This window comes from Pseudopodoces humilis, chromosome 13 (assembly GCF_049639895.1).
Source record: "Pseudopodoces humilis isolate 2021_Gansu_Grassland_sample_001 chromosome 13, ASM4963989v1, whole genome shotgun sequence".
NCBI classification, from domain to species: Eukaryota; Metazoa; Chordata; class Aves; order Passeriformes; family Paridae; genus Pseudopodoces; species Pseudopodoces humilis.
The window spans coordinates 4,615,090-4,630,944 of NC_142212.1; the positions used below are offsets into that span (position 1 = coordinate 4,615,090).

The 15,855-nt window shown below is 41.6% G+C and overlaps 1 protein-coding gene across 14 annotated transcripts in view; it reads right to left on the reverse strand.

The window, feature by feature from the left end:
* DOCK3 (dedicator of cytokinesis 3) overlaps positions 1–15,855 on the reverse strand; it is a 183,288-nt gene that overhangs the window by 4,619 nt on the left and 162,814 nt on the right. For 8 of the 14 annotated variants that reach the window (XM_088061622.1, XM_088061619.1, XM_088061617.1 and 5 more), the window contains 10 exons: positions 15,168–15,251; positions 13,773–13,889; positions 13,238–13,359; positions 11,612–11,747; positions 10,977–11,058; positions 8,909–9,061; positions 5,491–5,609; positions 4,473–4,560; positions 1,043–1,165; positions 376–458 (listed from right to left, as the gene is read on the reverse strand). In XM_088061622.1, the coding sequence (XP_087917748.1) occupies positions 376–458; positions 1,043–1,165; positions 4,473–4,560; positions 5,491–5,609; positions 8,909–9,061; positions 10,977–11,058; positions 11,612–11,747; positions 13,238–13,359; positions 13,773–13,889; positions 15,168–15,251 (1,107 nt within the window). The remainder of the gene's footprint in view (positions 1–375; positions 459–1,042; positions 1,166–4,472; positions 4,561–5,490; positions 5,610–8,908; positions 9,062–10,976; positions 11,059–11,611; positions 11,748–13,237; positions 13,360–13,772; positions 13,890–15,167; positions 15,252–15,855) is intronic. The other 6 variants (XM_088061624.1, XM_088061623.1, XM_088061613.1 and 3 more) reach the window with 5 other exon arrangements.

The window sequence follows — 15,855 nt, forward strand, 5'->3', positions numbered from 1 at the left end:
AGTTCCATTTGTGCTCAGAATGTCAAGGATTATTGGTTTACATGTATGGAAGTACCGCTTGTGGGCAGATAAGTGCACTCAACAAGACCAGAGCTGTTAGAGAAACAGCAGCTGAGGTGATGATCGGGGTGCTGAAAACACAGCATATGGTGCAAAAAAGGAAAAGGGAAGGACCTACAACCCGTGAGTTATAGAAATAGCATTTAGCTGTGGAATAGGTTAAGAGCTTTCAGTGGGTTTTCTCATGTGTGAGTTCCTAACATGTTAAAAATAGTGTTTCTGCGTTCAGAAGCTGCTTGGTGGGAGCAGAGAAGGGGGGATCCCCTTCAGGAGCCCACTGTTGTCCTACATCCCTCTCCCCTCTCCTGCCATTACCTTGCGCAACGTTCGTGCAGGCAGTGCCGGGGGAGCATCACTGAGCTGGTGGTGGAAGGCATCAAAGTGCAGTGAGTAGTGTCCTGGAATGAGACAAGGGTCAGAAATGCAAACCTGTGCTGTTTCATTGCAGCCACAGAGCTGGGTTTAGCTCTGTAATGCCAGGTAACAGCTCCAAACACTGCTAACTCCAGCCTAGGGCTGCCTGTCTGATGGATACTGTGGAGTGCATCTGTCACACACAGGCTGCTAAGGAGAAATTAAGTGCAGAGAGAGATTTTTTTCACTGCTCCATTATCAAGGATCTCATGGCAAGGCAACAGGCTCTTAAACAATGAACATTTTAAGTTTCATTTAATAGCTTTGGAAGCTTAAATTACTGCTAAAGTTGATCATTGGTAAGAAGCCACACCAAGCTTCAGAACTCTCACGCTTAATTCTAACCCGAAAATACACACAAGTTGCTTAAGGACTGCAAGAATTTGAAGATTTTGGAAAAAAAAATTTTGAAAACCTAGCAGACCAGGAAAGACTATGGGGTTTCTGTTTCTGGTTGTTTTTACAGGGTTGTGGGGGGGGAAAGTCAGCTTTTCGGTGGTCTGGATTTGTGTGTGTGTGTGTGTGAGACTGCAGGCATTTGCAGCAGGCCTGCTGGGCACGTCCTTACCATGGGGAAGGCTTCGGGGAGGCACTGGTGGGGCCAGGATGCTCCCAGCATGGGCAGACAGGAATGGCAGCGCCTCTCGGCTTCCACTGTCCAGGCTCCAGCTACTGGGTGCTGCTGGCACAGCTGAAGGATTGAAACAGATGTAACTGGGGTAATAGGATAGGGAGTTTGTGGGGCCAGAACTGGCTTTCCAGTGTGCTCTTTAGCAGCAGAGAGACAGATTCCAGGGACTCAGTGAATGACAGGATTGAAAGCACAGAAAGGCTACAGGGTGTTAAGTTGAGAGATGCTTTGTTAAGGAAATGAGAGTTAGGTGATCGCAAGGTTAGTCTGCCCAGCTCCCCTCTATCCCTGGGCTCATTTCTAGCAAATCTGAAGAGCAGTAGGACTCTGGCACATTTTTTTGCAGATCAATATGGAAGTAAAAATGAAATCCCATCAATGGAATGGTGGCTGGATCTCAGGTGTGAGCTGTCCTGCTTGGTGGGGAGTGGTGACAAGGGAACACGGCAAAACTTTCTGGAAACACAGGACAGCCTGTGGTTATACTTCACGCTCAGTGAGGACTGAATAAAGGACACGAAGGAAATGATACCTCAGTCCGTTACAATCTGTTGCAAAAGAAATTACTTCAAAGCTCCAATTTACTAAGCTACAGAATTGATCAAGAACTTTGGTGACAAAATATTTAAAGACAGCAGTTTGGCCTTGTTGTATTACAATGAATCCTCTCCTGAAGAGACCAAGTCTTTGTGAATCAGGAAGTATAGAGACAGCAATGCTTGCTGCATTTAACAGAGAGTAAACATTATCTTCATGGATGTGGCTTTTCATAGAAATAAAAGCTGCTTCTTGACATGAACATGAACCTTTTTCAAGATCTTGAGAATTCTGTCAACCTTGAACAACATTATTAAAATGCACCTTCCTTCCTTCCAAATAAGACTTGATTTATTCTGAGAAGAGATATGCAATAGTTGTGTTTATTTAAAAACAAATAAGCAACTGCAATTTCTTCAGATTAACAAAGAAAGAAAAAAGTAATTAATTGAACCTGTCAAAGCAAATGGAGATAAAAATAGTTTTTTCCATCTTCAGTTTGAAAAATGGAAGCCTGGAGAAATAAACATGGAGTTTGACATCTGAAGAGGATTTCTCCTTAATTAAAATGCCTGCAGCCATTTTTGGTGTACTTCTTTCTAAAATGACTTTGAAAGGTTTCTTTTTTTTTTTTTTTTTTTTTTGTCTCCCTAGTTCATGAGTTAGCATGAGGATGGGCTCCCCAAGGCCTAAAATTCCCTAAAGTAAAAAAGATCACAAAGTGACAGCTTCAGAAGACAGGACAAACCCCATAAAAATATAAAAGTAATTTTTTTTTTCCTTAAAGAGAGAGTCAGTGTGAGAACCTGAGAAAGGCAGATGAAGAAGACACTACGAATTTTGACAGAGAATAGGTTCAAACCAGGGCCTATCTCTCTATATAAGTAATGTGGCTTCAGATGGATTTTCCATGTACACATGCCAGAGTGCTCTAATTTGCACTACTGCAATTGGTGTCAAAGGGCTAAAATAGAGGGCCAAGATGCACAGCAGTGCCAGCCTTGCTCATCTCCTGCCATATTCCAACATCAAGTGAAAAGGACAGAAAACCTGATTTGCTTGGCCTGTAAAACTGTTGCTGTGCTTGTTGTTTTGGGGTTCTTTTTAAATTCTGAGATGCAGAATGAGAATGTGAAGAACAACACATGGTACCCCAGTGAAAAATCAATTTATGCTTTCTCAGTTTTCTCTCATTCATAGCCTTCTGAGTATTTAGGAGTTCTGGGAGAAGGTGAGATGATTTTGAAGTGTGGCTGCTGCCCGTTGAAACCAGTGTTTTAGCCAAAATGCTTCAGGGAAGAATGGAAGCAGGGAACTCCCAGTGCTGTGCCTTAGCCAGTATCTCTCTCTGTGCCTGTTCAGTGGCTCCATGGCCAAGTTTAATTAGCGGGGAAGCTGCATTTGAACCATTCTGCCCCGGGCTACTGATGTCACCACTGTCATTGGGAATTACCCAGCAGAACTTCTGACATGGCCAGGAGGGGGTGGGGGAAGTCAGGGCCTGGCTGCTCACAAAATCCAGGGCAGATGGCATCCCAACTGCATGGGAAGATGAGGGTTCAGGCCTGCCAAGAGCATCTATAACTGCATTTTACCACCAGCCAGGCACAAGAGCTGGGATTCCTGCCTCACCATCCCCACTGAAGATCACCTGTATCTTTTGTGGCTTTTTAGGGATTCTGTCTTTGATCTCCTGGCACTGAATACCACACTCCTGCATAGTATCACCCACAGATACAAATTCAAGTATTTTTTTCCTAGAAAGACAATAAATATTTATTTACCTTCCTTTTCCAGATCTTTCTCCTGTCCATTACAAAGATCTCACCCTCTCTGCCATATGTTTGGTTCAAACTAACATGGCTAAACTGGAGCTCTTAATCTTCACCCCCCAGTCTTAACACTCTTGTCATCAAGTCGTCATTCTGCCATTTATTCAGAACTGGTGTTTGGTTTCAATCTGGACCACTCATGTTGAAGTAGGGGATTCTGATTTATTAGAAATTCTAAATTTTTTTTTTTTTTTTTAAAGGTACAGTTTAGTTCTGGCACAGTTACTGAAACAAAAAGACAGATAGAAAATCTGAGTGTATGATGTAGGTCAGACTAGAGAGTTGCAGTGGTCTTTCCTGGCCTTAAAAATCTTTTAAGATACCATTTTTCCCAGCCATACATGACTTTTGCTTGCTTAGGCAGCCTCTTTGTCTCAGATTTTGATTCAGAAAATTTGCCCTCTTCTGCTTTTTCAGAATGCTGCCTTTCAGATAATTTTTGAGCCCATTGTTTTGTCCATGGCACCTCCTTCACAAACTGCTCCTTTTCTCTTACACCAAACAAATTCTTTCTCCTCTTTCAGTTTTTTTCCAAAGGAATGAGTTAAAAAAACATATACTCCTAATGCTAAATAATGATAAAACTACCTCAGAGGGATTGCAAGGAATGCTTGTATTTTGAGCAATAAATGTGTATTAAAAATCAGTATAACTCATGAATAAAAAATATAGTCCAAATCTTGGGCTGTTCTTAGATAACTTCTCATTTTCTGCTTTGCAAATTTGCTTGACAAAGGCTGCAGGAATTGTTTCAATAACAAAATGCTAAACTCAGAAAGCTTTCTGAAATACGGAGGTTTGTGCCATCCCACCCTTCTGTGAAGGCTCTGAAATGACCGTAGGTTGGCAGAAGGCCAGGTTAATTAAACTGTTGGTTAGAAAAGTGTGAGAGAAATGCACTCTGCCAGGAAATGTAGAAGCCCATTTGTTACTTGCTGTAGCATGACCAGAGGAATAATATTATAGCAAGCATGCATGCTGAACAGGAAAAGGAGTACCTTTCTCAGCCACTGACAGGTTGGGATCACTGCAAGGTTTGCATGGTCCAATCATTTGCTGGATCAAGGCGCGCTGGAAATTTGGAGGCTAAGAGAAGAAAGTTAGCAAAGAGGAGTTAAAAAAAAAAGTTACAGACCAGCTGGGGCAACATGGGGACTTTCTGTTCCTTTTTTTTAAGCAAAGAAGTATTTTAACTAAAGATTCCCTGAGAACCTTAGGCTGTGTCTACATTGGCAGGTATTGCAGTGCAATGTGAGTGGATCTCTAGGGTGTAACAGTCCTGAGGGCTCACAATTCCTGCTCTCTGGAGGAGTTATTTCAGACTAGCTCTAGCCTGGCCTTGTGCCCATTAGCAGCTGGAAAACATCATTTGCCCTCTGAAGCTTATCTTTGGTTTTGTTTGGTGACTTTGTTGACTGTGAATGCTTTGAGACAGCTCTTCAATGCAAACTGAAGTGTGATAAGTGGGCAGGATCAGGAGATTCCCTTCAGAACAGCCGGCCAGGGCAAGATTTAAATGCTTACATGTAGGCACACTTTCAGTTTGTCCAGAGAAATTAGGGCACAGATTTCTTGAAGACTCTGTATCAGTATATTATTTCAGCCTCTCATAGTTTTTGATACCTCTGGAAATTACCATAAAGTTATTTAGAATCAGCTTGTAGGCTAGACTGAAGGATGGATGGCCATGGTTCTAAACAAATAAAGGAAATGGTGTGACTACTTGCAATGGACCAGGGCTCACAGGATAAAGTTGGGAAGTGAGTCCATTTTCACTGGACATATCTGCTCTTTTAACGGTCACTATAGTTTCTGTCACTCAGCTGCCACAGTGGGTGGCATCAGTGCCTCCAAGGGTGGGTTAATAGGAAAAGCTCTGCTTCACCTCTGAAAAGGATCCTAAGTTGCTGAGCTTTCCAAAGATAAAAAAGAAAACTTTAAGGTGATCAAAGCCAGCAAAAATACAGCCACAGTTTCAGGTGGCTGAACTGACACAGAAGAAATTAGAGCTGCTACCTGTCCGTTTTCCATGATAGCTGCGGGATACATGGCGCTGCTCGGTCGGTCCCGGTGCGCTGGCAGCAACATCATCATCTCCCGAGAGTGGCGGTACTTATCTGGTAGAGAGGGAGAGCCTGTAAACAAGTGAGAAAAATCACGTACACGGGACAAACAACAGCCATATCTCTGCATGCCCAGGGATCTCAGTTCTCCTGTGCTCTTGGCTTGGACGCATGAGCTCACAGGACTCAGGGAAACATGGTGCCGAGCCCACTAAGCAGCTGACTGTTGGTGGGTGCATAGCATGAGGATGGAGTAAGAACTGGCTTGTTGTATACAATTAAGGACGTACCATGTAGGGTGTGTAAGATGTGCGTCCCTAGTTGTATGTTGCAAAGTGCTTCCTTTCAAACATAAAATTATGTGGGCATCTGTGTGGAATCAGCTGTGGCTGTGCCTAATGCTCCCTTGCCCCATAAAATATTGTAGAGTTAAAGAAATGCCATAAAATTGTGCATTTTAGGACTGAATGTGGGAGAAAGGGATAAAAGCTTGAGATATACAATTCAGTTAAAGCAGAAATCTATGAGAAAATACTTCATTCCTTGGTTCTGGGTAGAGACAAATGTTGCGATTTCATTGGTACTATCTTGGTCAGCTTCCTCTTGTTAAAGCAAACCAACCCCAATAACAAATAGCATATTCTATAAATTTGAGAGGCACTTTGCTTACAATACTGCTGTAATGATGATTACTACTGTCTTGCTCTACTGAGCCCTGTGATGACACCATACATTTACCAATGCTTAGAGTTTTATAGTAGGAATAATAAGCTTGATTTATCTATTAGTTATCTGTATAGCTGTCATTTAAAATATTGGGGTATTTCATGTAACAGCTTCCTGGCAGGTGGAATTTCTTGGAATTCATGTCCCTCTAGATGAGTGCCACGTAACAATACGCCTTCTGATGTGCAACAGCTGACAGTGGATGTGCCAGAAGAATGACTCTCCTTAGTGACTTCCTAAAGTCTGACACTACTGATACACGCAACTCTTGGGATGCACAATATTTGGCAGGAATTGATGTTGTGAAGCTGCTGAAGTGAGCTGTAATTTGCACTGATTGTTTGATTGCGTCACAAACACGCACTGAACAGATGGCAGCACACAGCGCATTACAGAGCCATGCCGGCTTTTGGGGAATACATGCCCCCTCTGGCAAACTTCCACAACCACACACATTACCTGGACAGCACTCCAACATATGAGCAAAGGCATTGGTGCTGGTTGATGCAGCTTTTACTCCAGCAAAAGCAAACATGCAGTTTTGGGGACTAAAATTCAGCACACAGTGGAAGGAACAATGTGTCCAGCAGAATGCAGGATAAAGTCCTACAATTGCAACAATTCCATTGGGGGGGCAGATGCCAGATTAATCTACACCCCCACTCTGACATGAACAGTGGCAGAGTATCTGCATTCTAGTCCCGAACTCATTTTCTCCCCAGACATAGAACAGAAACATAATTAGACGACATTCTTTGCTTTTATGTACAACACCAGCTTGGAGAACACAGTGTTAACGCTTTGTGCTGAGTCTTTTCCTCACAGGTCACAGATAGTCCTGTTCTGCAGGACAAATGTTAAGATGCTGAACTTTTAGGTGTGCCCAGAACTACAGCACAGCACAACCTACACTGCAAACTTTTCCCTTTTTACTTATCTTGTCATCCTTGCTCTTTTATATCAAAGATGCAAACCACCTCTCTATGTGCTGTCAGTTTATATGGGATTACAGCTTCAACAGACTGCAGGACCTGAAAAATCCCACATGTACTGGGAGAGTGTAGTTTAAAAAACTGGTACCCTAAATTTATCATTAACTATAGCTATAAAATGGTAATATATTATGCCAAGTGTCCAGTCTGCAAACAAAATTTAAGTCTTGCTGCTTTGGACAGATAGAGAGCACAATAACTGCAGCACCTTTCCGGGACTGGCAAAACTTAAAAAGCAAAGTCAAAAAAAATGCTTTTAAAAGCTTTAGCATGTAGCTTGTTGCACTTGATATGTGCAGCACTGTAGATACTCACTAATGAAAAAGGAAAACCTGTGCTAAAGCCAGAGAGTTTTGCTTTTCTAATTATAAATATGTTAATTCACTTGTGACAAGTATTCATTTTAAGGAATAAACTGAACATTAATGTAAACTCCAAACTCATTGAATCTCTTCTCCTGGTTCATCATTTTTGTTATGGTTATGAAAAGTTTGCTCCTGCACCAAATTGTAATTTTTTGATTTAAAAAGGAAGTTTTAATGTAAGTACATGTATTCTTGCAAAGTGCTGGTTAAGACACCAGGCCTCATTTTCTATACCTTAGTGAGGGGCAGTGTTGAGGAAGCAGTAGGGATGCCTTTAGAGGCCATTCAAGTGTCATGTGGGAATTGCTTTTTGAGTGCATTGAGGAGTCCTACCTGTATTTTAAATTACTGACAAACCCTAACTCACTCCTAGCTCTTTCCGGGCCTTTTTGAGTTACAGTTTCTCTCTTTCTGAACCTGGCTTGTGTAATCTTTTAACTGCAGTAAAGTTCAGTAGTGCCTCATGAGCCACCTCAAATGAAGCCAAACTGAGCTGAATTTCTTACTGACCTTTTACACAACAGTGGTGCTTCCCTGGCAGGGAAGAAGCTACTCAAGGGTCAAGCCAGGTGAAAACTGAGAGATGCATACTTGAATAATGAGTCTAATGTCTATTAGCACAGAATTAGCAAATTCTTGCAGTATTCTGATTTCAGTTCTATTTAAGACATCTGCTGTAACTTGTGTATAACTAGTGTAAATTTTGATGCCTTAATCTGCAGTTAAGTGATAAAATCAAAGAATTTATCAACTTTCCTGACAACTATCCTTTAAAAATTCTTTTTAGATTAATCGCTTAGTTATTTTCTTTGGACAAGCCAAATAATCATGTGTGTTGCTATTTTGAAGATCCATAAAAAGGGTAATTTTTTTGAGAACAATTTAAATTCCTGCTGGATTCTTAATACAAAAGGCCATGGCTTCCTTTGGTCACTGATGGAACTAATTTGTTATAAAGATACTCATCTCTTCAGGAAAGGGACTCTGTAGTAAAATAGAGAAGGTGCTCTAAGTACCTGCATTATCATTTGGATAAATGAGAGAAGCATTTAAAAATCAGGCTAAACCCTAGAAATCCTACCCAACCATGCTTGGGTTAAAGCCACAGGTGACAAAGATGTTAAGTTGATAAATTTAGGTGGCCTTTATGAAATGAATTGTTGGCCTTTGTCCACTTCCCATCTGACAAGTGTTCAGCTGCAGCATTGTGACTCTTGTAGCTTTGTTGGCAGTCTCAGCAGAAAGGCCAGGGGTTGGATGGGTCATGGAGACTGAACTATCCTCTCACCTCTAGAGGTGGTCCCTCCAGGACAGAGATGAGGCACATGGGTGGGGGCAGCATGGGGGAACTTGCACAGCTGCCTCCCATGCTGTATCTGCTCTGTGGGTAAATAGAGGGCTTCAGCCTCCAGTGGTGTCAATCCAGCACCTTTCACCAGCGCTAAATTAAAAAGAATATAAATAAATACAAAAAAAAAAAAAAAAAAGAAAGGAAAAAAAGGGATAGAGGTGCATTGGCAGAGCTGCACATGTCATGTCTGTGAAGTACTTTGCTCCAGCCAGTGATACTGGTCTCATTTTCACAAGCATCAAATTCACCCAGTTAAAAAACAAAAGAAAAGGAAAAATTACCAAGGAGAAGAACACAGCTGCATTACCACCGTGGAATTTAAGTGTAAGGGCTTTTTCTCATTAGGAACAGCTCCATTTCCAACAGCAGTGTTGTAATAACCAGAACAGTGACTGGCACACTGGGAAACACAGATTGCATCTGGGACCTTACTAGAAGTGAAATCCCATGAGTGGGTAATGTCTGAATGCTATGCTCACCTAATTTAAAAGTGAACAGAACAGCAGAGAAGAAACGTTGTATCACACGCTATATAAACATTTTTCAATCTCATTACTTCTCTTACTGTTTCCCATTTGAAATCTTTCTGGGTCCCATCCCTGGGAGGTGCTGTTGGCTCACCCAGCAGCTCAGACCCTTTGGAGCATTCATCACGTTGGTTTCTAAGCAACCAGTGAATAATACCGTAAAGAGGGAAGCTGGTGATGCTGTGCAGTCATCAGGCTCAGAAAGACTGTCACAGCCTGTCACAGCCTGTCACTGTGAGCCTGTCACTGTGAGCCTGTCACTGGACTTCTAAAGTGGAAAACAGTGTGAAACAGTACAGCACCAAATCCTTCAGGTCCCCCCAAAGATTCACATGCCAGCTGAGGCACATCCGCTTAGGGACGTCTTCCTGACATGATAGCCCTCTCCTTAGTTCCATCTTCCTTTTCCTGTTATTCCAGTTTCACCTGGTCACTGTTTGTCGTGATTTTCCTTCCAGTCCTTGATAATTAGTGCAGTTATTTGCCTTTATTTGAAGATGTTCACTTCTCACCTTCCTATTCCATCTGATCCCTCAAATTAAATCACCTTGCTGCATCTGTGTCATAACAACAGACAGTCAATTAGGATTTTACTGGCAGGGGGAGCAAAAAAGCCCCAAAACTGCTTGAGAGAAAGGGCTCTTTCCCCGTATTCCCTCTCCATCAGGACACACAGAATTCCTCTCTATGGAAAAAGGGGTAAGATTTAAATATCAGCCTCTATCTCTGACTATATCCTGGACACTTTCTTCAGATGCCTGTGAAAAGAGGTGTAGAACCTGCAACTGAGAATCCAAAATGAGAGGAAAAAACCCAAAACCTTGAAAAGAAGTTATGAAAGTCAGGAGATCGCATGGAGTGGTTTTGCATCAGCTGGGGAAGAAAATAATTAGCAATATCAAGACCAGGTACTGTAACACAAAGGCAATATAAGTACCCCCAGAGTTTGCTTTTATATTTTTTCCTTTCTTCAAGAATTTCCCAGCAGGGAAGCCCTTCTTTATCTCCATTATTTAAAATTCATATCTTTCAACATTCATCCTATACATCTACTTTTGTATACATATGTTTCTGCTAAGCTGCCTCAAGTCCTTTTTTGTCCTAATTTCTTTAAGCTTGTAAAATTATTTCTTTGCCTTTGTCTTCATGATCTCTCTTTTAAGTACTATAATGAGGACTATTCTTGTTTTCCTCTAGACTGCCTGCCACAATTTTGTGGTGGAACAATGGAAATCATTACGAAATTCAACTGCCTGAAACCAGCATGTATTAGAGATACATTTGAAATACGGATGAAAAAATGCTTAAATGGAGAATGAAACCATTTGCAAAGAAAAAGTATTGAAAAGGTATTTATGTGTCCAAAAGAGAAACAGTGTTACATGTCAGTGTAGGAGATGTTCCACCTGTAAGTCAGCAAGGTTGCCAGGTTTAGGGAACACCTGCAGGTGCCCCCATCAGGGCCTGTCCATGCTTACCTCGAGCACTGGAAGGGGCAGAGTTAATCATCTGGGATGGTGCCGAGTGAGTGGAGCTCAGGCTGGAGGTGGAAGGACTAGCCTGGTATGAGGATAAAACAGAGACATTGGTGACTGAGCCTTGGTACCTGGCTTAGGGTAAACAAGCTGCAGGAGGCAGAGAAACCATCAAGAGAGACCTGAGCGCATCAGTGCCTTAGGGATTTACCTGTCTCAGATGAGCCAGGGCAGCCTCTGCCCAGCTTCAGTGCAGGCCACTGTTAACCTGCATTCAGGACTGTGGGGTTTGTTCCACCTCCCCAAAACAAGAGCAACACTAACTGCACATGTTCAATGGGGCAGGTAAACAAAATAGGACAAAAATGTCACTTTCTGAAAGCAGCAGGGTGGCCTTGGACTGCAGTACCACAGTCACTGTACAAACACAGGAGATTTCTTCCAGAAGTTAATCTAGTGAGTTCCTGTCACCTTTCTTGAAAAATGTTAGATTCTACCTATTCAGTTATTTGAAAAAAAAATATCACAGACTGATCCAATCATGTGCACAGGTGAAGTGTACTGCTCCTAAGCAAAACCCTCTGGAACACGTTCCGTGCTGGTGCCAGCCACCGCTCGTGGCTGTGCGGGAGCTGTACCTGCATGTGGTACATATCCTCAGCAGTCTCCCCCACAGAACTGTCTGTCAGGATAACCAGGTTTCCTGTTTCACTGGAGGTGTGCGATGACAGAGACGATGAGGAGTGTCGGACTGAACCAAGCATGTTCAGTGGGCTGGGAAAAAAACAGACAGAGCAAGGGCATAACTGTTTTTTGAACCTGTTTGTGAAGCCTGATTTTTTCCAAACTAGTAAGTACTTGCAGTTACCTCCTGCTTTAGGTCACCTCTAGATGTCAAATAATTTTGAAGAATCAGGCCAAATAAGCTCAAACAAATCCACAAATGTGGGTAGATATGAAAGAAGCAACCAGAAGATTACAGGTAAAACAGAATAGTACATAAGATACTGAATTTCAGAACCCTAACCCAGGGTAATGTCACATCATGACCTTGGGTGCATATTTGTTTTGTTTGTAACAGAACATACTGAAACCTCTCTCATTTTTAATGCTAAGATGAGTGGGAGCAGCTTAAACAAAACATTCCAAAGAAATCCAAGCACAAGACATACAGGTCAAAATCCAGTTTTCCTTATTGGATGCATTGGGCCTCAGCGTTATAGTTGAAGGCAATTTTGTAGTTGGCAGTAAATTAATACAGCCCAGCTGGTGTGCAGGCTGCACCCTGATCTCCCTCAGGGAATGAACTTCTCTTTGTAACTCTGAACCACACACACAAGTACACTGTACACTACAGCATTTCCCAAGTTTGTCCTGAAAACTAAAAAAGCCTTTACAAAATGAGGAATTCTGAGGGGAAAAAGAAAAAAAGTTATCACCCAGACACTGTTTGTCAACTGCTAAGCCATGGGAGCAGTATAAGCCACTCAGTTTTAACAGCGTAAAGAATGTTATTATCCTGGATTCATGGACCAACTTTCTACAGCTTTTTATGCCAGCCTTTAAAACTAGCTAAAATATAGTGACCCAATAAGAAAAATAAACACAGAAGAGCAATTAGCATTTTCAAATAAGCAATGTTGGCTGGATACAAAAACCACTATTTTGTGCTTATAATCCCAATTTTTATCCTCTGTCATTATCTCAGATTTAATATACGGGCATGCATTCAGTTTGAAAAAGCACCACAGGGTCATTTTTTGATGTACTGATCAAAACACTGTGGCAGCCTTTATTGCATTTGGCTTCTGATTTGGTCAGAATTATAGAAATAATGATGGTAACAATTTTAATCCTTCCAAATGGGGACATATTGAGTTGGGCTCTAAAACAAGCCATACAATTTTCCTTTTATGGTAGATTAGGACCCAGTTATTTGCTGATGGTGCAAGAGAAGTAGGAGAGACTTTGACCTCCAAAGTCAGATTGAGCCTGGAAAACTGAGTGGCAGATTTGTGTTTCTGCCTGTACAGCAAGTAAAGTGATGGAGTCACACCTGGAGGTGTTCAGCATTTGGTGCAAGTTGGATTTCTCAACTTTCTTATTCCAATTCTCCAATAATTAGCATTGAATGAAGCCAAAAGACACTTCTGCCTAAACTCACACTGCTCCTCCTGCAGTACTGCTAAGTACTCCTTAGATCCTTGAACCTTGGTGGAAGAGCGTGCAGAGCCCCTGGATGTTTGGGAGGAAGAGGGGGTTACCTGTGTCGATGCACCAGCTTCATGCTCTCTGGGCTCATGGGGCCGTGGGACACCAGCACGTTGCTGCGGGGGGTGCTGGAGCCAGAACAGGCCGGGCTCAGCTTATCCAAACCAGGTAACTCCTGCTGAGCAAACACACTTCAGCTAAGTCAGCCATGGAAAGCTGCAAGTTTTCTTCATTCATGCTACTTCCAATTACAGCACTTCTTTTGAAATGAACATCCAACACCTCTGGTTAATCTTCCTCTGTCTTACATAATTTTCTGCTATGTGAGATAGCAACTGAAAATGAAGCTTTACAATTGCTCTGTGATACAACAAAGAACATACAAATATAACAATTCTTGTTGAAAGGCCGAGTTAATATATTTTCTACAAGTGTCTTCCTCCACAAAAATCAAGAATTCCTTTGGTAATTTGGCAGTCCAGTAGGTTCAATCAATGCTGTATCAGCCCAGTTATTTTGTGAACCTTACTGCAACCGACAGATGTTTAATCATTTAATTCAAAAATGGAAAAGTGACAATTGGCTTACGTGGTACAGGCTGGATCGCATCATCTGGAACTGATCTATCAGTTTCTTATGCAGGGGACGCATTTCAGGGTGTACAAATTTCTCATGGACTGCCAGACCCACTCCTAGGACATGTACCTGTGAAAAAGAAAATGCAACATCAAAAACCCAGATAAGTTGTGTCTAAGAGAGAGACTAGAAGCCTGTCCTGCAGTTCTGGCAATGTGCAACGAATATGCCACTGTCCATTACAAAACTGCTGATAATTAAGCAAATCTTGGAGTCCTGGCAAGTTCATAGTACTCCAGTATTTAAGTGTGAGATAAGTACATTTGTGTCATGTTGCATTGCTTTTCTTAGGAGGTAACTGCAAAAAAATACCAGCTAGATTGTCTCTGCAGAGTGAACAGCATTATGCCCTCACACAGATAATGCCCTGCGACAGAGCTCCTCCTCCCAGTGCCAGGGATAGGGTCTGAGCTGCCAGCAGAGACTTCTAAAAGGAGTTTCTGATAATTGAGATGAACAGCAGCAGTGTGGCACATGCAGTCACTCCTCCTGCTCCTCATTAGTTACTTCTAAAGGTTACTTTTTCAAAGGTTAAACATATAATATTAATGATTGAATGAGATTATATAAGGTCTCAAATGAAAGAAAATAGCAGTGATAGGAGGCTTAAGATGTATGTAATTCCCTACATGATCCAAAGTCTGTACAAACAATAACTAATTAATCTTCAAACATCTCCTGAGGATTGAAGGGAGATAAGCATTATGTTACAGATGGGGAATCTGAAATGCAATTCAGTGACTTGTTGAAGAAGAAGGCCTAGTAGCTCTATTCAGATTTGGGCACATTGTTTAATGGGGTGTATCTTGCCAAACTTTCAGTTAAGAGGGATATGATTATCTGATTTCATTCCCATCAAAGCATCCCGCAGCTTTATCTACCAAGATGTCTCAAGGAGACACTATGGAAAAATAAAACTGCAGATAATATAAATAGGCATTAAGTTTTCATATGTGGCTCTGCCACTTTAATCTCAAGCCTGACCTGTCCTGCCTCTGATTATCTTTGAAACTTGCTAGGAAGACATAGTTCAGAATGTCAGGCTTGAAATGCCTGAAGACATGGTTTAAATGGCAGGCTTGAAATGTAGCAAGATGTCTGTTGGATGATAAATGTAGAAAACAAAATTAATGTACTTTCAGCCGAGCTTCACCTCACATCCCATAAGGTGTGTGACTTGTCATAATCTCCTTGCCCACCTCCCTCTTGTTTTTTGTTTGCATGTACTTAGATCTCCTGTACCAAAAATCTTTGCTTCTGAATTAATCAGCTGGATCTGATGTTTAGACTGACTGCTGATGAATCCAGACAATGTAGCAGTGTTCTTCTGCACCTGAAAAACAGTACCTGTTCCTGCATGAGTTCCTTGAGCTGGGTGATCTTCTCTGCATCTCCAGGGTGCTTTGTGATATAATCCTTATCAAAAAAGGCCTGCAGGAAAAGGGAAAAAAAAGTAAAAAGTGCCTTTTGCTTATGGGAAAGTCTTGGAGTCAAAGGATAAAAGGAAAAGGTCCAAAAATCTTAGGAAAACAAAATATATTAAGATAACAGCAGAGCTTAATTTTATTGTATTTTAGCACTCTGGGATGCAGAGAAAATGGTCTTGGCAGCCAAAACGATTCTGTTGAATCATGACTCTGACCAAGTTTCCCCCTGTGACAGTGATGAGCAATACCACTAAACCTTGTAGCTTTCCAGTTATTTGAATTTTATAGTTTCCTTCACATAACTGCCTAAAGCTAAAGGAATTTTGTGAGTAAATTGGCAACTAATATAAAGTCTAAAGAGCATTCTCTCCATGGCTCCATTGCAAAGATGCATCCCACAGCCTTAAACCACTGCTGCAATTTTTCCAATATTGTACCCTAAATCTACCTTTTGCAATGCTCAGTTTAAGTAACAGCTTGCCAGAAATTATGCTGGATAACATATTGTATTTAGCGTCATTTTAGTTCTACAGTGAGTCTGAAATTAGCCCATCAGCAAAGATAATATTTCAATAGCATGAATCAGGTTTTTCCTGATTCCAGACCTA